This window comes from Carya illinoinensis, chromosome 10 (genome assembly GCF_018687715.1).
Source record: "Carya illinoinensis cultivar Pawnee chromosome 10, C.illinoinensisPawnee_v1, whole genome shotgun sequence".
In the NCBI taxonomy this organism is placed as follows: Eukaryota; Viridiplantae; Streptophyta; class Magnoliopsida; order Fagales; family Juglandaceae; genus Carya; species Carya illinoinensis.
In genome coordinates, this window is record NC_056761.1 from 4,553,151 (window position 1) to 4,575,780 (window position 22,630).

A 22,630-nucleotide genomic window follows, 5' to 3' on the forward strand; every position below is an offset into this window, starting at 1 on the left:
AATTGCACTTTATTGATTATACCATCAGTTGGGATATTGGCCCATTATCATCATCCAAAATTAAATGCATAGCCATGTTTATCTGAAAAAAATATAATTCAACAACGAAAATATAAAAAAACTTGGAAAAGAGAGGAGATTGACTTGGAAATTTAAAAGCCAGAAAAGACGCTGTAGTCATCAGTATCCACCAAATGCCGTTCCAAGGTGGTGGCTGTGACGCCCCCAAATTCCGTTTGGGATCGGACGGACATTTGAAGCGTCGAGACATGCAACACAAGGTTACCTGCCCCCGTTCATGACATATAAGATGCAATAATCCTAACATGCATCTAACATTATGCAATATTCGCAGCGGATAATTTTTTTCTTTAGCAATACTATGCACCAAACTGAAAATATCCCAATACTTAAAACATACTTCATACATAAAGATCCATTGAATAACTAAGATCACAACACTATTCCAAAATAGTTATGATCCAAAAGTACTGGAGATGCAACTCCATCGTACAAGTAGTAATTTAACTACTATATTAACATTAACGACGCACCGTCGTTCAGTCGACTGTGTCTAGTTGGTCAGCTCCTGGTCCTCCTTCAGGTCCTGTAACAAGATCTACCATTCGGGAGGAATGGTAGTTGGGACTACCACAGTGAGATTTGATTACAAATCTCAGCAAGTTAACAAAAAACTTCCACACAGACTAATGATGCATGGATGACAGTAAAAGCATAAATGCATAATCAAATTCATAAGTAATTAAAGCATAACTTAGTGTACAACATAGCATAATTGACATAGCTTAAATTGAATCATGAAGTGAACTTGACTTAGCATGAACTTGCTCTGAAACTTGACTTAGCATGAACTTGCTCTGAAACTTGAATTAACATGAAAAATACATATTCCACAGTTGTTGTGGCCCAATGTATTCTACGTGTAAATACATACTCCACAGTTGTTGTGGCCCCATGTATTCTTCACAAACTTGACTTAACATTAAAAATACATACTCCACAGTTGTTGTGGCCCCATGTATTCTACACAAACTTGACTTAACATGAAAAATACATACTCCACAGTTGTTGTGGCCCCATGTATTTTATGCATCACAATTGTAGTTAAATACATACTCCACAGTTGTTGTGGCCCCATGTATTCTACACAACTTGACTTAACATTTAAAAATACATACTCCACAATTGTTGTGGCCCCATGTATTCTACACAAACTTGACTTAACATGAAAAATACATACTCCACAGTTGTTGTGGCCCCATGTATTTTACGCATCACAATTGTAGTTAAATACATACTCCACAGTTGTTGTGGCCCCATGTATTCTACATAAACTTGACTTAACATGAAAAATACATACTCCACAGTTGTTGTGGCCCCATGTATTCTATGTGTAAATACATACTCCACAGTTGTTGTGGCCCCATGTATTCTACATAAACTTGACTTAACATAACTTGAAATACATGACCAACTTGAGAGAGAAACATTTCGTAACATGGCATAACATATAATAAACAACATATTTAACATGACATACTTGCAACAATGAATATTACATGACTTGACATACATGTAATAGATGGCATACTTAGCATGACGTACTTGTAACGTACAATAATACATGACAGAATATATTATGTAACAGATAAAAACTGATGACAGAATAAATTCTGTATAACAGACAATTACGTGATAACTTAGCATGGCATGACATATATAATAACACATATACATATACTGTAGTTCCTTTACTTAGCACACATACACAGTAGACTGCTAGTAAGTTAAAAGCTAACTTACCTCGATCTCCGCGTTTCTTATAAAACTTCAAGTGCGATCACGAGGAACTGTAATTAGTAATTCTAAAAGTTAGAACTAAATCACTAATAATTTGAAATATGGAAAATACTAACTTAAAGAGTAAAATTTTTATTTTACTCTCTACATGTGGAAAAATGACTGTTTTACCCATAACTTAAGGATTTTGCATACTAACTCTAAAAGTTTCTAAAATTTACATTCCTCATGTAAATTTTATCCTAAACTTAAATATCAACTCAGAAAAATTTAAAACAAAACATAACTATGAAGAACACACTATGGTTGAAACATCCATAGGCCATTTCCCTTTATTTTTGTTGCAATTCCTTCCAACTTCAAAACTCATGCTTAAACCAAAATTTTGCAACAAACATCTTCCAATCCTAAGTTCAAAACCATACTTAAAACATCCATTTAGAAAAAACTAATAATCAACACCAAACTTTTTTGTAAAAAGATCCAAGCACTTGAATCACAAGTTTTGACCTTAAATCAAAACATCTCCAAGAATTTCAAAAATCAAATCTTACTTCTAACATATTCATAATATCATCCTAACATCAACCATGCTTTAAATCATCAAACTAAAGTCACCAAAATCACAAAATAACATTTGGAGTTTTTGGTTTTACACTTAGTCCAAAAACATAAACTTTTCCCTCAACTAGTTTTGATAAATCTCTTGATCTATGACTTATAAATATATGATCTTCAAACCAAACCATCATATGGTTTAAAAAGATGTCCTAAAACATATATAAGCTTCTAATTCAAGATCATATGGTTAGAAATTAACCAAAACATAAATTTAGCCAAGAATATCCACACTTTGACTTATTTGAATATCTCTTTGCATAAAATTTCATATCTTTGAAACTAACATCAAATATCTTCAAAATAATAATATAACATGTATATAAGATGTTTAGGATCCTCCAATAAAATTATCAAAGTCATTAGAATAGGTTTAGACCACCAAAGAGTTAAACTTTCTCAAAACAGAAACTGTTTTTCCTCTTCCAGTTTCTAAGTTTCTAAATCTAAGAACATCTTTCATCAAAACCTTTAATCATGCAAAAATCCTCAACCAATAGTCACATATACATGTTAACAATACTCCATAAAAATTTCGGACCAATATCTATCCATTAGCTTGGTCAAAAACTCCAAACTATAACATATTCTCCAGTTTATCTCCCAGAATGACCTTTCTATAGTTTACACAATATTTGACTGACCAAATGATCTTCAAATGGGGCAAATAAGATATCCATGTAAACTAGACTAAAAAATGAACAACTTATATGAAGGAGACTTTACGATAAAACACTTACAACGAAATGGGCATGCAAAAGACCTCCTAAAAGCTGTCCGAGAGAGAGTGTTTGATAATCTTTTATTGGAAGGTGTAATTAGATAATTTCGTGGGGAGAGGTGGCTGGAGATAATTATGGATGAGATATGGAAGAGATGAGGCTGGAGTTGAGAGTTGAGTGTAGTTTTCTCCTACCCAAAATATCTATAAAAGATTATCTCATAATATTTTATCTAATAATATCTATAAAAATCAACTCAAAATATTTTTACCCAATAATATTCATGAAAATTACCTCAAGATATTTCTTTTTATCCAATAATATCTACAGTTTTAAACAGACGTTTTGATCGAAAATATAAAAAAATGTTATTGCGCCATAAGACTTTAAATAACCCTCCGAGTCTAATGGCACAAACCATAATACATTTTGACACTTCTAACTATCTCCAATAATCAAAAACACACTTCTGATACCATAGTAAATAATAACACTAACTATGTAATTAGACAAAAACCTATATGATTAATGGATTCGTGAAAACTTATGGGGTTTTCACGAGGTTCTTAAAGTTAATAGAAATTTCACAATTGAATTTCTAGCGGGCTGTTACAGTGGCCATCAAGAGGCCTTTAATTCCAGTGTGCTGGCCACAACCTCCACTTAAAAAAATAATAATAATAATTTTTAATTTCAAAATCATAAATAAATATAATGGTACTTCTTTATTAAAAAAATCATCGATTGTTTTTATTTTAAAATTTGAAAAATAATTATTTTGTGTGTGTTTCTTTAAATAAGATTTGATTACAAATAATCAGAACCGTAATCGAGCCCATAACCAGATCTGATTTATCTTACTCGCACGAATTCCAGATCAAAACTAGTAAAAATCCTCCCAATTGCACACCCCTACTTTACACACATAACATATGAGTATTTTTAAAACTTAACTTCAATAAAAAAAATCATTTACACCATTCACTTAAATAATCTTATTATAGTCTTCAAAACAACCAAATGCTTTTTAAAATAGAGTGAATATTGCCATCTCATGGGGCGGTTGGATCCATCCACATGAGGTGCCTTGAGATGCACCCATCATAGTTCATAGGTGTCTAGATTCCTCAATTGAGCTACTTCCATAGATTGCGGGTGATGAAACCCATCCTTAGAATGTTTGCGGTTTGAGGTTTATAATGTATCTTTAATAGTTCAAAAGTTCATTTAAAGAAAATTAGTATTTTTAGTAAATTTATTTTGAGCACTTAAAAAAAATTAAAAATTCACTTTTTGAAAAGTATTAAATTGAAGTTTTTATTGAAAAATTCACACACATAATGCTTCATTTTTATTTTAAAAGCACCACAAGTAATTTTTAAAATACTTTTTAAGTGTATATTTACCAAACAATAACAGTTTTTAAGTAGTACAACTTTTTAGTAAAACTCTATAATTAAAAGTACTGTTATGAAAAACTATATTTTCTACTGTAATCTCAAACAAGTTCTTAAAGTGAGTAATGAACCGCCTCACCTACGGCCGGAATTAAGTTAATGTTTGGCCCCCAAAAATTTTTTAAAAAAAATCCTTAAATATTTATAAGATGTTATTTAGCAAAGTAGGCTCTAGAAATTAACTTGGATGCATACATGAATATGTTCCCAAATACAGCCAAGCAGTGCAGATGTAAATTCTGAACTCTCATAAATAGCAAGTTTAAATCAAAATGAAAAACTTTTGTCAAACCACATGAAAGCAAGTCCTCTTTCCCAAATGCTATTCCAAACAGTCCCATATTAACAGTAATTGGTAGTCAAAACTTGTCAAGAACAGAATACTATGATTATCAAAACAAGTACACAATAAAATTATCAAAATCTTGCATTTAATTATTAAAGTACTTTGTATTTTTAAATTATAAAAAATTAAATTACCTTATCCACCAACGTTAAAACTAAAAATTGTGTCACATCACATATCTACAACCATTCTTAATATTAGAACTGAACCAATTTTTGATAATTTGATGATGCAATATGAATTTTCAATTCTGCTATAGGCAATCAGGACACACAACTGTGGGGGAATCAGCTGACCTCGTCAATCAATATTAAACAAGAAAAAAAAAGATGAAAAGGAAGAACGAAGAAAGATTTCATAAACTCAAATTGAAGGAAACAAACTCGAAATTACAAAGTATTGATTCTAAGGCAAAAATACTTAGATCATCGTCAAGACTGAAATCATTTCTAGAACCTGCATAAAAACGTGTTCACCCAATCCTCCCGATCCCTACACACTTTCTCTTCTTGACCAACTCTCTCCTGCCATCCACGGCATACTTTGAGTTCCATACATTTTTTGGGTTTAATGGCGATAGATCTATAAAGAAACACACAGGGGTTGAAAATGGAAATTTTGAGTTGTCTTAGCATGGGTGTTTCAAATTTTGGTTTGAGAAGAGTCAGGGCAAGAAATTGTGATCTAAACCTTTACATTGGTCATATATCATCCATGAAAGTCCCATTTGTGCCGCTGAAAATGATCCATTTAATCTATTTTGCAAATCGACTTTAGAATATGCAAAAACAACAATAGAGAGTAAAGAAGGGAAAGTGAATAAAATGGCAAGAAATGGGAAGAAACAATAACGAAAACAATATCTAGTAACGAATCTTACAAAATTACATAGAAAAAGTTATGTCGACATTGCTGGGCTTCTCACGCTCTTAAAGAGCTGGACCACTGCTTGTTGTGGTTAGACCAAACTGTAATATTGGATTTTATCGGAGCTTCAATCTTGCCACCCAGAGAGATTCCGGCATGTCGGCATCTCTGGACATTGTCGGTGAGAAGTTCATAGCTAGGAGGTTTGTGTTCAATGCTCCCAAGATTGCAGAACTAAAAGAAAAAGTTACAAGCATGATTGGGCAAGAAAAACACTATCAATTGTAGGTGGAGGTGGTACTAGCACTTCTTTAGAAATATGTAGCATCCGTAGTCAAATAAAAAAATTGTGACATTCAAATTCACAGAGTGGTTCCAAGCGGTGAAATGACTAGATCCTTCATATTCTTACATATCTCTCCGGTGGAAGCATGAAACGTAGCCTTTTTCTAAACGACACCGTTTTTTCCATGCCACGTGGATGGCGATTACCCGGGGGTTCTCCCAGCCGGTTGTAAATAGAGTTTTTCATAAATTTTTTAACAATTTATAACGTGAGCTAGAGTAGCACCACTTCAACCTTACCACTAGCATATATTTCAACTTTTTAATTTATTTTTTATTTTTTACGTTTTTTAAATATTTTATAAAATTAAAAATATATTAATACATTTAAAATCATATTCTTAATTATTAGATAGAAGAAAAAAATTTACAGAGCAGTCAATATTGAGCGACATAGTAGCTTTTTTCTTTATAACATAACGTATAAAACTTCTAAATCAAATTATATTTATCTTTGTCCGTTGGATTGTGATTAAATTGTGATTTAGATAATTATATATCACACAAAATTTTACATATTAGAAAAAACGAATAATTATAAATTGACTACTCTCCTGTTATTATTTTACTGCTCATTTTATTTTTTAATCGCAAGCTTAGAGAATTGTTAGTAGATGACAGACAAGATTGCCACCGACATTATTGACTTTTATATATCGTGCATCGAGTCGCATGAAACCCAAGTGCTGGTGTAAAGCGTGTGAAAACTGACCACGCGGCGCAGACGCTCCTCAGTGAGGCCCCGAGGCCCCGGAGCCCAAAGGTGAACCCCATATGTCCGTTATTGTACGCACCCGAATCCTATTTAAACCTGTGACACCCTCCCACCAATCATCACCACGTACTTCACGCCCCCCTACCCCCTCATTATTTTAATATTTTTGTTTGCCTTTTCCTTTTCTTTGAAAAGAAAAGGTCGCATTGCGAAACTTCTCCGAAAGCTACTCTTGACTCTCTCTTTGTGAATCGAAGAATCCGCCCCCTTGGATGGACAATTTCGTCGTCGTTTCGGGGAGAGATGCTGTTTTGGTCTTATTCGGATCGGAACTCGCCGATTATCTCCTTTTGTGTTAGGGTTTGAAGAGGGTGCGAGGGAGAGGGAGAGTCGGGTTTTTTGAGAGAGATTTTCTGGATCATGTTGATGACGGACGACGGCTCGAACGTTTGGACGCGAGGCGATTTCTCCGCCGTCGATGAATTTGGCAACGAGGACATGTCCATCGACGTCGATACGCTCTATCACATTCTAGACGAGCCCCAGCCTTTGCAGGTAGTTTTTGGAATACCCCGTGTAGATTTTGCCTTCTCTGAATTTGGGTAACTTCGATTGGAACTTGAAAGGGTATTATAGTGCGTAGTACTAAACTCTTGCTAATCGGACCCGGCTTATGTGCGTGTGTGTTTGTGGGTATCAGTGCATTTCGATGCTCTGGCATACTGTTTCAGTATCCGTTGGTATTGTGTGGATACTGGCGTGAGAGAAACGCTAGTATGTTTAAGGGGAGCCCGAGTTGTCTGAGGTTTATCTGGATTGTTTGATAATTAACTCTGGTTTCTGAGAATTAGGGAGAACAAGATGAAATATTCTCAAAGCATATCATCCGAAGTTGCAATTGGTAGACCACCCATGGCCCAAAGATCTTACAATCAAAGCCTATTAGGACTTCTACCAATTGCAGCTTTGAATGGTATGCCTTTTTAAAAAAAAAAAAAAATATCCCAAGCCTATTAGCGGTATTGTGATGGACATTGACCATCCTTTTTGGAGCGGTGCTTTTAAATTTTCAATTGGATGAGCTTGGATATATCCTCTGCGGGTGTATCTCCTGGTTGATACCTTGGTGTTCTTTTGGTCCCATTTTGCATGTAAATGTGGTGTTAATATTTCTTTTCCTTAGAGAGTTGATATACTTGAACTTTCTTTTGCAGGCTTGATTTCTCAACATATCTAAGCCATAATCTCAGCAAACTGAACTTTGAAGTAGCATTTTTTTTTTTTCCTTGTAGACTGATTTTTTTTCCATACTAAATTGCAGAGCAATCTGGAGGATCCATCATTGAACTGCATGTCACAAGGTGAATCAACTCGTGATGTTGGCAACGATGAGAATATGCAGTGTCAAACAGGTTAACCATTTATGCCGACATGCTTACTTTCCTCCCATGCTCCGCATTCTCCTTGCTGCTTTTGAGATCACTAAATATTCCTCTTTTTGAACCTTTTTTCTTTCTCTGAGCACCGGTAGTGTGATATTGACGCCTCCTTAAATACCATGAGATATGGGTGATGTAACATTGATACTTAGAGTTTCCGTTTAATCATTTCTTTTCATTCTGATTTCTTTAGGTCTCAGTTGTCAGAAGGATTGCCTTTATAGGCTGAATTTATGAGTCTTCTTACATTTTTCTTTTATACAACTTTAGAAACTTCAAATTCGGAAGTGAGCTCTATAATGGTCTCTGACACTTTAAAAATAGAATCCTCCACACAGGCTGAATCTTGTGGATGCTTGCCCTGGAAGTTGAGTAGGAGTCTCAGAGGCTGGTTTTCAATAGTACCATACCATGAGTCATCCTTAACGGAGAGTACTAGATTTCCCTTGATTGAGATACTGCTGTGCAATGTAGCTTCTAGTTTTGCTGATAGAGGGGACACTTTGATTAAAAGTACTCTTTGTTACTTACCTGCCTATTACTTGCCTCTATTCTTTATCTCTGTAGGATTAGACTGACATTTTTGAGAAGTTCCAGAGAGGCTTCTTTGTGAGAAGGAATTCGTAATGAATTTAAGCTTCACCTAGTTAACAGGTCAAAGATTTACACTCCACGCTTGTCAGATAGTTTGGGGATTTGAATTTTGCTTGAATGTGATAAAAATTCAGAAGTTTGGAGGATAGTTCTCGTATATATATATATTTTGAGAAAAGTAAGAAGTATATTAATAAAAGAATAGGTAAAAGCCACGTTCGGTAAAAAGAATGTCCTAGCTATGTAAGAGCACTAGAAATAAGGAAATCATGTAAATCTTTTTTTTTTTTTTGATAAGTAGGAAATCATGTAAATCTTGGCCATTAAAATTAAAGACAATGGCCCAAGTACAAAGAGTTCTAAAAAAAGAAAGCTTTCAGCTCCTCCATTGATCTCTCTTTGTCCTCAAAACGTCCGTTCATTGCACTTCTGCTAGACATACCACATAATGAAAATTGGAATCATCTTCCATAAAGCCTTAATATGGTTGTTGCCTCTTAGATCAGTCCAGCAAGCTAGTGCCGCCACTACTGTCTCCGGCATAACCCAACCCAAGTCTAGTCTACTAAAAACCTCGTTCCATAACCCTCGAGCTACCTCACAGTGTAGTAGAAGATGATCCACAGATTCTCCCCCCTTTCTGCACATACAACACCAATCTAAAATGATCACCATTCGTTTTCTCAAATTGTCTGCTGTGAGGATCTTTGCCCAAGGTAGTGGACCACACAAAGAAAGCCGCTTTGAGAGGCGCCTTGTGTTTTCCAAAGCCTTTTCCATGGAAATTGAGAAGGATGCGCTTGTGTTTGAGACTTGTAAAACTTACCGAAAACATGCCTTTACCTGAGGGTATCCACCACAATAAATCTAGGGGTTGGTTGCTTGGTCTGGTTGAATACAACAAACTGAAAAAGGCTTCAAAACTATCCATTTCCCAATCTTGTGCCGCCTTGCTAAAATTGATGTTTCATTGGATTTGCTCCCCCACTAACACCATGACAAAGGAGGATGAAAAACTTTGAAGATTGAGAAAGGAGGATGATAAAATTAAAAGCTATTCTATTATTCACCCTATATGTTTGGATGGCTGCTCACCAAGGCTTCCAATTCTCTGGTTTTCTAGAATTCAAAATCTTTTGCTTTTCTTCTTCTTCTTGCTTGTTGGATGTCTCCTTTTGTGTACTTAGGTTGTTCCCTTCTTTGCATCTAATAAAATTTTTCTATTTATAAAAAAAAAAAGAAAAAGAAAAAGAAAAAAGAACTTTGTTGATAGAGATGCCTGCAATGTTTCAGATTGTGGAGATAATTCTTATCTTGATTTTCCCAAGGATGAAACTAAACTCCAGTGTCAGCATTTATGTGTGGATGTTGATTCCAAATGTATGTGTAAATTTGACTTAAAGTAGTGGCATAATGGCATTTATGTTGTCAGTTGGAGAGTCTTTCCTAGATAATTGCATTGCAGTTTGCATTGTTTCTCAGAACTTAGTTAGAAGACTAATTAATTTTTCTGGCGATTGCAGATACCTCACACGACCCTGTTGTTGAAGATGTTGATGTGAACTTTGCAAACAATGGTGCTTTGATTGAAAATGGCGTGGATATATTTGGATCACAAGAAACTAAGCCATATACATATATGGGAATGTCCTTCATGGATGGAGTTATGTCCTCACAAAATGTAACTTCTACCGAGTCTACAATCTGTCAAGGTTATGATGTTCTAAGAGACATAGCCGACCATTACTCTGCTATGAATTATGGCATGAATACGGAAAATACACTTCTTGATGATTTCTCACAGCATTATATGCCTGGTAGCTATAGTTCTCAATATTCATTGGCTAATGAGGGAATGATCGCAAACATGAAGGATGAAATAGGGGAGTTTTCTGATGCTAGTGCCTGCTCAAGTAGCAAGCTGAATTTGAGTAATTCGAAGGAAATAAATGGTGGATCCATCTCAGAGGTGTTTATGACAGATTATTCAGATGTTAAGGGATTGAATTTTACATATGAAGGTAATATGTCATCAGTTTCTGGAAATTCTTCATCTGATGCTGAAAATTGCACCCCATCATACATTTCAAGCAAAGAGCAAGCAACTTATCCGAAGGATGAAGTAACTGATGAATTGATGGCACCTAGTAGCCATTCTTTTGAAGCTTTTGATGAAGCCTACAACTTTTTTGTTGACAGAGACCTGAACCAGTCATTTGGTAATCTTCATTCTACATCATCTCAGAAGCACAATCACATAAAATATGAGAAAGAAGACATAATAATTGCTTCCAAGAGAAGTCGGCACTCTCCAGACTCAGCTAATGAAATTTCCAGTGAAGCTGACATTGATGGTGGATATTTGAGTTTAAGTGCATCAGAACTATATTTTCCCGGTGTTCAGCCATCTACTTCGAGCAAGATGCTGTTTGATTGCATTAAGGATGAAAGTGAAGGTAAAATGGTTGGATCCAAGAGCATGGGCTCTAATTTTTCAGAAGTCTGGACTGACTTAAATTGTAAAGATTTCTCAGACAAATCTCATGTCGAGGATGACTCTGACATATGTATCATTGAAGATATGAGTCATCCCCCACCCACTAATCGTTCTCTGGCAAATGGGAATTCTATTATTACTTCACAACCCTCTACATTTAGCAATGCCCTTCACTACACTGGTGTAGGAGGCACAAGGCTTAAGACAAGAGATGAGAGGTTGGTTTTACAAGTCGCATTGCAGGTTAGTTCTGTTAGCTTGGATTATCAGTTTTGCTTGCTCTTAGTGGCACTGGAATATGGTGTCACTGGGGAAGCATAGAGGCTGCTATCTTTTGATCTTATTTTATGAATAATACCTTGAAGGTGGTTTTTCACTGTAACCTTGAGTATGCTATGCATTTCAGGATCTTTCACAGCCAAAGTCGGAAGCTAGTCCACCTGATGGAGATTTGGCAGTTCCTTTACTAAGACATCAGGTTTGTGATTTCTCTTTCAATATATCTCAGTTTTTTATTGAAATGCTGTTGTTTAGAGTTGTCTTATGCCATTTAAACATATAGCAAGCCACTTATGAGAAGCGCTTGGATTGGGACCAATTAGAACTCTTATGATTATGTGTTCAGGGTCTTGTACTGCAGCCTGTGTACAAAATGGAGTCAGATATGGGTATGGATGCCTGTAATGGGCATTGCTCTTTGATACAGAGATCATAAAACGTAGTTGCATTGTTGATTGTGGAAATCTCATTTGTTTCAAAGGCACTATGTAAATATTCAAACTATTCCTTAAATATGAGGCAGTCTGTCTACAGATAATCCCCAGTGGTGGGGATGGAATAGCACATACCATAAGTTTGTTTTTGATTGTTAAAATATAAGTTGTGAGCTGGGATGTTTTCTTCCAGCAGATGTGCAAAACGAGTTTCTTGTCTTTTCCTCAAATGTGTGTTGTGTTTGCCAAGTGGTTCATGTCAGTGTGGACAAAAACCTTTTTACACTAAGGGGTTGATATTCCTGAAATGCAAGCGGATCAGATATTGTTTGCGAAGTGGTTCATGAGATCACCTAGGAGGTAACCCAGGTGAACTCCTAGTTGGACTCAAACCCAGGTTGTTTTAAGTCTATAGTTCATTCCAAGTTTGTCTGTTGACCACTAGGCTACACCCTGGCTGGTAACGATGGGATTCAAAACTAGAAGTCAATTCTTCCTTGTTGCCTTTGTGACCTGCACTTTGTTTGTCCCTAGCCTTTTTGTATGTCTATGATTGTTGTCTACTTAATATTAGCTAATGTCCTGGACAGAGAATTGCTTTGTCATGGATGGTTCAAAAGGAGACAGCTAGCTTACACTGCTCGGGAGGCATTCTTGCAGATGATCAGGTTGATGTTCTTGTCTTAAATTTTTTACACCACTTGGTAGATGACAAGAGCTGTCCTAATATCTATTCTGGGTTTATATAACCATGTTCTTGCAGGGATTGGGAAAAACGGTATCAACAATTGCACTTATTCTGAAGGAAAGGCCTCCATCTTTAAGATCCTGTCCTGATCTAAAACAAAGGGAGTTCGAAACTCTAAATTTGGATGAGGATGATGATGCTCTTCCTGCACTTGATGGAATGGAGCAAGACGCTGGTTTACAACAAGTTATGTCAAACGGAAGTCAGGTGCAGAGCCTGAATCCTTTGGTCCAATTTAAGGGAAGGCCATCTGCTGGAACCCTTATTGTTTGTCCTACTAGTGTTCTACGGCAATGGGCTGAGGAGTTGAGTAGTAAGGTAACTAGCAAGGCTAATCTGTCCGTGCTTGTATACCATGGAAGCAACCGAACAAAGGATCCTTGTGAGCTGACTAAGTATGATGTTGTCCTTACAACATATTCAATTGTCAGCATGGAGGTTCCAAAACAGTCTTTTGCAGATGAAGAAGATGATGAGAAAGGAAAGCCAGAAGATGATGCTGGCTTTTCATCTAGCAGGAAAAGGAAATGTCTTCCTAGCTCTATTAAAAAAGGCTTAAAAAATAAGAAGGGTTCAGATTGTGAACTACTTGAATCTGCTGCTCGTCCTCTTGGAAAGGTGGGATGGTTTAGGGTTGTCTTGGATGAGGCCCAAAGCATCAAGAATCACAGAACTCAAGTAGCTAGGGCCTGTTGGGGTCTTCGTGCTAAACGAAGGTGGTGCTTGTCCGGGACTCCAATCCAAAATGCAATTGATGATCTTTACAGTTACTTCAAATTTCTCAGATATGATCCTTATGCTTTATATACGTCATTCTGTTCTACAATAAAGATCCCTATCAATAGGAGTCCAGCAAAAGGGTACAAGAAGCTACAAGCTGTCCTGAAGACAATAATGTTACGCCGCACCAAAGGTGAGACCACGTATTATTTATTTCTCCTTCAATAACAATGAATGCTTATCTGATGTTTTAGTTTTTCTGGATCTGCTTTTACAGTAGAAATTGTTAGGTGTGTTGAATCCCTGTTTACTCTGCCATCTTGATGCTTATTGCATAGCTGGGGTCTGCCTCTCTGTGCTGTGACAATGTATACTCTGTTTACAAACCATCCACAATAAATTTCTTTTACATTTTGCTATATTCACTTTTTAATTTTTGAATTTATTTTATGCTTTCTTTCAGTTGAGACTAAATTTCTGATATACCACTAGAAAGCATGGAATTGAATTTGATTATTTCTATTGTGAGCCTTGACAATGCTTACTGTGGCTTTAAGGAATCATATGTAGGTATAGTGATTGACACAACTTTGGGTTGGCTCCAAAAAAATCATTGTGTATTGGTTCACCCATTTTTGTCTAGGATCCATGAGTATTGAATCCAAATAATTGCATGACCTCAAATAAAGTCAAAATGTGTCTCTCAACTAGAACGCACAGGTGATGCTCTTGTATAAATCTTGTATTCTTGGGCTCATGCCTATTCTTTTGATCAATAAAATTTTGTTTATCGATAAAAAAGAGAGTCAAAATGTGAGTTTATTTTTTGAGGTAAATTTCATTTATATGTCTAGGTATTTGTTTTGATTTTTTTAATGTATTTATGTATTGCCATTATGTAGTCTTTTACAATTCTCATGGCTTGATATGAAGTTTACTTTGAGATATAATTATCTGACAATAAGGCAATTGTTTTCTGTAGACACACTTCTTGATGGGGAACCTATTATTAGCCTGCCACCCAAATTGATAGAGCTGAAAAAAGTGGATTTCTCAGTCGAAGAACGTAATTTCTACTCCAGATTGGAGGCTGATTCACGTGCTCAGTTTCAAGTATGGTTTCACTGTGAAGGAAGTTTGTATTTGATTGGGACTTTCTTTTTCTTTTTCTTACGATCTTTTGTTTTCGTAATGGAAAAGGCTCATAGATTTTGATGTTCATATGATCATAATTTTAATGCGGTGGCCATCTTAATTTGCCATCTGTAGTTCTCTGAACCACTTGTATGTTTGCCATATCAGGAATATGCAGATGCTGGAACTGTCAAACAAAATTATGTTAACATCTTGTTAATGCTCTTGCGCCTTCGACAAGCTTGTGACCACCCCCTTCTTGTTAGGCCTTATGATTCAAATTCTTTATGGAGATCCTCAGTGGAGATGGCAAAGAAGCTTCCTCGTGAAAAACAAATCTCTCTTCTGAATTGTTTGGAAGCATCTCTAGCAATCTGTGGCATCTGTAATGTATGTACTTCCTCTTCTTTCTCCTGACCTTTTCGCTGTATGTGCTTCTTTGCATGTGTACTTGTGTGCTTTACTTGATAAGGTTCCTTTTGGATCTCTCCTATCAGGTGCAGTCTTGTTGCAGATTTATGTGTATTACATTTTGTTATTTATGTATGTTTTCTCACCTTTTCAGTAATTGATTGCTAATGTGTAGTTAGTACAGGTTTTGGCGTTCTTTCATTTATTTGTTTAATCTCTATTTTAATGGCATAGGAATTTGAGGAACATTTTAGCACCGCTTGTGTTTGCTTCTTTGCTTTAACCTTTATACTAATGCTTGTGCACTTCATTCAATCCTTGGTTGTTTAAACTTCAATTGAGTTGATTTTGGTAAAGAATAGAATTTGGATTGAGTTTATGCTTTGAAACCACAGTGGAGTTGTTCCATCAGGTGGATCCTTATTTTTTTTTCCCATTTTTTGAGATGTGACCACATTGCTTCTATCTTGTCAATTATGAGATGCAAGCACAATGCAAGAAAAGGATTCACACTAAGGGGTTGGGATTTGGGAGGGAGAGGCTAAAAGCTTCCCTTTGATACTTATGTGGAATGCTTGGAAGTGCAAGTTCTTGCTTAATTTTGGACAAATCTTGAAATTAGAATTTCCAATTTCGGCCCTACTTTAGTAGACCCACCCTGCACAGTTTTTTGATTATTTTGGTTTTGCCAATCCATCGAGTAGGAATAGGGGAGTGTGGTTCTCAGATCAATCCAATATATAATTAGGTAATGGTGGAAAAAGGAAAATTCTTAGTGAAGTTCTAACTAAAAAAATTCATTTTTTGGAATTCAGACAAAAGCATTTTATTGATGCATATGTTTCTATTAAAAATGATGCTTTATGGAGTTAGATTACACTCTTAAGGAGTATAAACTCATTAACTCTTAAGGAGCATAAGCTCATTAACTCTTAAGGAGCATAAGCTCATTAGGATGGCTAATTTGAGCGGAACAAGTTACTTAAGTCAATTGGGTTGCCCACATTTACAATTGGATTTGTATTCAACTTATGCAAGTTGAATACAAATCCACGTCGTGAACATTCAAGAGAAGTAGATTGCACCAACAATGATAGAATTCTCAAAGTTTATTTTTTACTTGAGTTTTGTGGACATCCCTCTCATGGTTGGGGCATTCATGTGGTCCAATAATCATACGTGGTCTAGATTGAACAAATTTTTAGTTTCATCGGAGTGGGAAGCATTTTATCCAGACGTATGTTGAAAGAGGTTGTCGCGTCTTTATTCGGATCATTTTCCTAATTATGCTTGATTTTGGTGGGTATCCAAGTAAGGCGTCGTTACTATAAATTTGAAAACATATGGCTGAAAACTGAAGGTTTTGTGGACAAGGTCAAGCAATGGTGGTCCTCATATCAGATCCATGGCACCCCTAGTTTCATTCTTGTAGGTAAATTGGAAGATTTAAAAAAAAGATTTAAAGTTTTGGAATACACAAACCTTTGGTGACATAGGTGAACGTAAGAAGTCCATGTTGGAAGAGCTATAGGAGTTAGAGAGGATACAGGAGGGCCGGGTACTTTCCTTGGAAGAACTATCTCGCAAGTCATAAGTGGTCTTTGAATTGGAGAGGGTTATTTTATTGGAAGAGATCTCGTGGCGCCAAAAATCTAGAGCATTGTGGTTGAAAGAAGGGGATCGAAGTACAAACTTCTTTCATAGAGTGGCTAACTCTCGCAAGAGAACAAATACCATTGAGATGCTGAATATAGATGGTGTGGCATGTGCAGAGGCCCCTATGATTAGAGAACATGTTGATTTCTTTGAAAACTTGCTTACCAAGCAAATGGGGTGGCGGCCAAAGCTTGACTGGTTAGGTTTTGACTCTTTTGAGCCTCAAAAAAGTTCTTGGTTGGAGAGGCCCTTCGAGGAGATGGAGGTTCACGGCGTGGTGAGGAAAATGGCCAAAGACAAAGCACCTGGTCTAAATGGATTTTTTATGGGATTCTTCCAAACTTGTTGGGAAGTGGTGAAGGAGGATTTAATGAAGGTTTTCCAGGAGTTCTTCTTGGTTAGAAAATTGAGAAGCCTCAATGCTACTTTTATAGCACTAATTCCCAAGATTGGAGCATGAAAGGTAAATGATTTTTGGCCCATTAGTCTAGGTGAATGAGGTGTATAAGATCATCTCCAAGGCACTCGCAAACTACCTAAGGGAGGTTTTGGGGAAGAACATAACAAAATCCCAAAACGCATTTGTACGAGGTAGGCAAATCCTAGACTCAGTTCTCATCACCAATGAATACCTAGATAGTAGACAAAAATTTGCTAACTTGGGGGTCCTACGATATGGAGAAGGCATACGATCATGTTAACTAGGACTACCTACTCTACTTGCTTGGGAGATGTGGTTTCGGGGAGAGATGGTGTTCACGGATTAGATGGTGCATATTAACAACGAAATTTTCTATGTTGGTAAATGGAACTCCAGCTGGCTTCTTTAACAGCCCCCACTCTTTGTTATTGTTATGGAGGTGCTTAGCAGAATGACCTCGACTTTGGTTCACAATGGTTTTATGGTTGGATTCTCTGTTGGTGATCCCAATAGGGGTACTATTAACATTTCCCACTTGTTGTTTGCAGATGATACACATTTTTTGTGAGGCAGAACAGAACCAGATGCAGGCACTGAGGGCATTCCTACTCTGTTTTGAAGCAGCATCATATTTGAAAGTGAATTTTGATAAATCAGAATTGGTGCTAGTTGGTAATGTTCACAACATTCGACAACTGGCTAACATTCTTGGATATAAGGTCTCCACCCTTCCTATGAATTACTTGGGTCTACCATTGGGGGATGCCTTAAGGGCTATACCAATATGGGATACAATAATTGAGAAGATTGAACGTAGATTGGCAGGTTGGAAGAGGTGTACTTGTTGAAAGGTGGCAGATCACTTTAATCAAAAGTACTCTGTCTAATCTACCAACATGTTTTTTCTCTCCTTTTCCAATTCTAGCAAGTGTGGTGACCTGGCTTGAGAAACTTCACATGGACTTCCTTTGGAGTGGTATGGGGGATGACTTCAAATTCCATCTGGTCAAATGGGATAAGGTATGTTCCCCAATTTCTTCGAGAGGGTTGGGAATTTGAAATCTGAAGATTTTCAATTGGGCATTACTTGGGAAATGGTTGCGGCGATATAATATGGAACCGGAAGCCTTATGGAAGTCAATGATTGATTGCAAATATGGATTTTTTTTTTTTTTGGGGGGGAAGGGGGGGGGGGGGGGGGGGGGGGAATTGTGTTGGTGCACTAGAGAGGTTAGTGGGGATTTGGAAGCATATTAGTTCGGGGTGGGGGTGTTCTCTCGTCATACTAGAATTCATGTTGGGTGATGGCTTTAGAATAAAATTTTGGAGTGACATTTAGTGTGGAAATAATGCCCTAAAAGACTCATTCCCCTCAGTATTTTCAATTGCATGTGAGAAAGAAGCTTCCATGGCTGATTTTATGGTGATAGGTTGGGATAAAATACAACGGAACATTAACTTTAGTAGGGTGGCCCAAGATTGGGAAGTCGGCAATTTTGAGGACTTTTTTTTTTTTTTTTGGTCTTTTGTACTCCTTGAGACCGAGCAACCAAGGAAATGGCATGATGTGGTGGGTACCCACAGGTAAAGGCACATTTTTGGTTCGTTTGTTCTATAAGTATCTCACACAGGCGCAAAACATTCGGTTTCCATGGAGGATCTAGCGCAATAAGGCACCTCCCAAAGCGGCATTCTTTGCATGGACAGTTTCTCTGGGTAAGATCTTGACTACGGATAATTTGCGGAAACGCGGGGTGATCATAATATATTGGTGCTGAATGTGCAAGAAGAGTGGTGAGATTGTGGATCATCTCCTACTTCATTGTGAGGTTGCTAGAGCGCTATGGGATGAGGCGTTCAGCAGATTAGAGTTAACTTAGGGGATGCCCACCACATTGGTGACACTTTTGGCTAGTTGGACAAATTTTGGAGGTATTCCACAAATCTCAGCTGTGTGGAAGATGGTTCCAATTTGTATTCTATGGTGCTTATGGTAGGAGCGAAATGACAGGACGTTCGAAGACAAGGAGTGCTCGTTTGAGGATCTTAGATCTTTTTTTGTTAGAACCTTATTCCTATGGGCGATAGCGGTAGATTTTAATGGCCTAAGCCTTCATGACTTTCTTGTTTCCTCTTGTATACCATCTTGTGTATATGGGCTACGCCTATTATATTAATACAATCGTTTACTTATAAAAAAAAGGTTATTTGTTTCCAAATACATTAGAATGGCATGAACTAGATTCAGTTCATACCCTGTCTGAAAGCCAGTGGTTCCATGGTTGGGAGTTGCCAGACAATTTTTTTAGATATAAGTATAGATGCTTGTGCAGCTAATAAGAAGTCTAACTTGTTTAACTAGTTTTTGGGTGCTGAATATGGTAGGTCTAGGTATACTTCACAAGTGCTTTATAGATCACTTGCCTCACTCTTAAAATTTTGTTTCCACTGATTAAATGGTCAAAATATTTGTTTACTTTATCATAGATGCTATTGACACTAATTGGATATTGGATAATCCAGCTAGCTAGTATCGTGACAGAAATAATACAATCATGGTAGATCTATCTTTGGGCTATGGTTCTTGGTCATTTTTCTTTTTCTCTTATGTATGAGAATGGCATATGGCAAGTATGTGATCTTGTCTGAATTCTGATGTAAGTTTATGTGATCTTGTCTGAATTCTGATGTAAGTTTTTAACCCCCTGTCTGGTGTTATATCCGTCACCTATTGTTTTTCTTCTAATACCCTTAAGAGTTCCTTTTAACAAGATGAGAGATTGATGTGTTCTGCAATCCTGCTGTTTTATCAATAGGATCCTCCTGAAGATGCTGTTGTTTCGATATGTGGTCATGTTTTCTGCGGCCAATGCATTAGTGAACATCTTACTGGTGATGATAAGCAGTGCCCTGTTACAAATTGCAAAGCTAGACTCACTTCGTCTTTGGTATTTGCTAAAGCCACACTAAAGAGTTCTCTCTCTGACGATCCTGGTGAGGGTAGTCCTCCCAATTGCTCTGTTTCTGAAGCTGTTGGCTCAGCTGAACTCTTTTCTGAGGCTAACTCATATAGTTCTACCAAAATTAAGGCTGCTCTTGAGCTCCTGCTTTCATTGTGTAAACCAGAGGGTTTTACATCAAGAAATAGTTCTGCACTGAATACTTTTGACAAAAAGGCCATGTGTCTCAGTAACTCTGTTGGGGAATTACTTGAGGACAGTCCTGGCAGCCAAAATTTGGCTGTAGAAAAGGGTTCTAATGGTTCAGCCGGGGTGGTTGGAGAGAAAGCCATAGTGTTTTCGCAGTGGACCAGGATGTTGGATTTGCTTGAAGATTGTCTTAAGAACTCTTCCATTCAATACAGAAGACTTGATGGAACCATGTCAGTTCTCGCCAGAGATAAAGCTGTGAAGGATTTTAACACCCTCCCTGAGGTTTGTATCTCTATGTTTTCCCTATCATTGTAGGAGGATAAAGATATTCAAAGTACCTGCAGTTAGTCGAGTTTTAGTTCCCCTTGGATATATTAAAACAGGATCCCTTTCGTTGTAGGTGTCTGTTATGATCATGTCTTTGAAAGCTGCTAGCCTTGGTCTCAACATGGTTGCAGCTTGCCATGTTGTTCTTCTGGACCTGTGGTGGAATCCTACCACTGAAGATCAAGCAATTGATAGAGCACACCGAATTGGGCAAACTCGTCCTGTAAGGGTTTTGCGGTTAACGGTGAGAGATACAGTTGAAGATCGTATCTTAGCCCTTCAGGTACTGTCACCAAGTGTTCTTGTAATTGTCTATTTTGTTTATTGTTAATTTTGGTGGTCAATTTTTTTGACACTGATAACTTTGTAGTTTTTTCTTGGAAATTTTGTTTTCAAATGCTTGAAGTTACTCTGTTGTATTTATAATCACAGCATAAATTTGTCAAAATTCTATCTGATTTTATTTCAGAGTGACCGGGCAAGACAGAAAAGGAAATGGATCACGGTATTAGATTACACTTGTGGTCCTGTTCAGAGCTCAACCTTTTGCATATTTAATGACAATTTTCAACTTTGTTCTTTTAACAATGACCTAAAACTATCATTAATCGAAATATCGTGCAGTATTTTTCTAGGCTGCACAACTATCTGTTTCACTTATCTATGCCATGTTCAATGATGATTGACTTCAAACTCCCTATCAATAATTTCTCTAATTTTAATTCTTGCTCATGCAAGTTTTAATTCTCTAATTTTAATTCTATTTTTTTTCCCCCCCTTTGCAGCAAAAGAAGAGACAGATGGTTGCATCTGCATTTGGGGAGGATGGAACTGGTGGTCGTCAGACACGCCTCACAGTAGAGGACCTGAAATACCTGTTTATGATGTGATTAGGGGATTTTTTTCAGGCTTGACAGATGTTATTTGCTAACACAGGTTATCAATATATTTGTTTTTGGAGGTAGGAGCAATAGCAGCAGCTCAATTACTTGAACATTGACTGACAACAGATCCTAAAGGAGTGACGAGGGGCTTTATTGATAAGAAGTTCCTGTGAATAGTCGATATATAGAATCACATCATCCATTCTTTTTCCTTGGATTTTGTCTTTTAGGGAATGAGCTCTGGGTCTTCCTCCTCATTCTCATGTACATTTTATAGGATGTAGTCCACAGCAAGGAAAGATATCACTGGAAAATTGTTTCTTCCAAGTTTAAATGATAGAAGACTCTTTTCACTTTTTTGTTTAGTATGATGTATAATAGTGAGTTTACTAGTACAAGGATCATTAGTATACTTATCCACCAAAAAAGGTTTAAGGTTCATTGCTAAATATTATTTTCTGTGTTTTGATGAGCACGTTTGGATTATCTATTATGCAAGTGTAATGCTTGACGTGATGACATGCCAGCTTTGTGGTTACAGCCAAGCAGGTGGTATGCGGAATGATTATTTTTCTGTAGGGGGGGAGGGAGGTGGGCGACTAACAATTGTGGCAGTGTGATGGTATGATGGTGGTATAATTTCTCCCTTCGTCATCTTATATATATATGTATATATTGTAGATTTTGTACGATTGTTGGGTCTTCTTATATTGAACTTTTATGCTGTCCATGTTGTGAGCAACTTTTATGCTGCCCAAGCTTAACTCTTGATGTTGTTTGATGGTTATAGATGTGGAATTAATTTTCTAAGACTGAAGCTGAATGCTTTTTGACATCGTATATAAGATTTGATGGCTAGAATCTATTTCAAAGTTAGATTGTCCAAGAGAAATGTTGAAAGGGTGAGGACATCCAGTTAAAATGCATGCAATCGTGCTAGACTCCTAATCTACTTACATGCAGTACTCCTGACTAGTGAGGGAGACGGAATAGTTTTGATTGATGGATGCTGCATTTGTAACCTACATGTTGTGAAAAGATTA

At 36.8% G+C, this 22,630-nt stretch overlaps 1 protein-coding gene across 3 annotated transcripts; it reads left to right on the forward strand.

Moving 5' to 3' along the window:
• The first annotated feature begins 6,976 nt into the window (after positions 1 to 6,976).
• On the forward strand, positions 6,977 to 22,062 carry LOC122280152 (helicase-like transcription factor CHR28). 3 transcript variants are annotated; one of them, XM_043091154.1, is made up of 11 exons: positions 6,988 to 7,446; positions 8,106 to 8,303; positions 10,448 to 11,664; positions 11,828 to 11,899; positions 12,725 to 12,802; positions 12,898 to 13,795; positions 14,585 to 14,715; positions 14,905 to 15,126; positions 20,041 to 20,658; positions 20,777 to 20,986; positions 21,489 to 22,062. In XM_043091154.1, exons 2-11 carry the CDS (start codon positions 8,243 to 8,245, stop codon positions 21,591 to 21,593), a joined length of 3,612 nt encoding a protein of 1,203 aa, XP_042947088.1. In that variant the 5' UTR covers positions 6,988 to 7,446; positions 8,106 to 8,242; the 3' UTR covers positions 21,594 to 22,062. The 3 variants fall into 3 exon arrangements, with proteins under 3 accessions (XP_042947089.1, XP_042947088.1, XP_042947087.1); XM_043091153.1 differs by having other exon boundaries at positions 8,213 to 8,303; XM_043091155.1 differs by lacking the exons at positions 20,041 to 20,658; positions 20,777 to 20,986; positions 21,489 to 22,062 and adding an exon at positions 17,773 to 18,361 and having other exon boundaries at positions 6,977 to 7,446; positions 8,213 to 8,303.
• Positions 22,063 to 22,630: the final 568 nt, after the last annotated feature.

Excerpts from the sequence above, each read along its gene's own strand:
- LOC122280152 (XM_043091153.1), top strand. The coding sequence starts at position 7,312 with ATGTTGATGACGGACGACGGCTCGAACGTTTGGACGCGAGGCGATTTC. Across the intron at positions 20,659-20,776 it reads ATTTTAACACCCTCCCTGAG|GTGTCTGTTATGATCATGTC; the intron begins GTTTGTATCTCT and ends CTTTCGTTGTAG. Across the intron at positions 20,987-21,488 it reads ATCGTATCTTAGCCCTTCAG|CAAAAGAAGAGACAGATGGT; the intron begins GTACTGTCACCA and ends CCCCCTTTGCAG.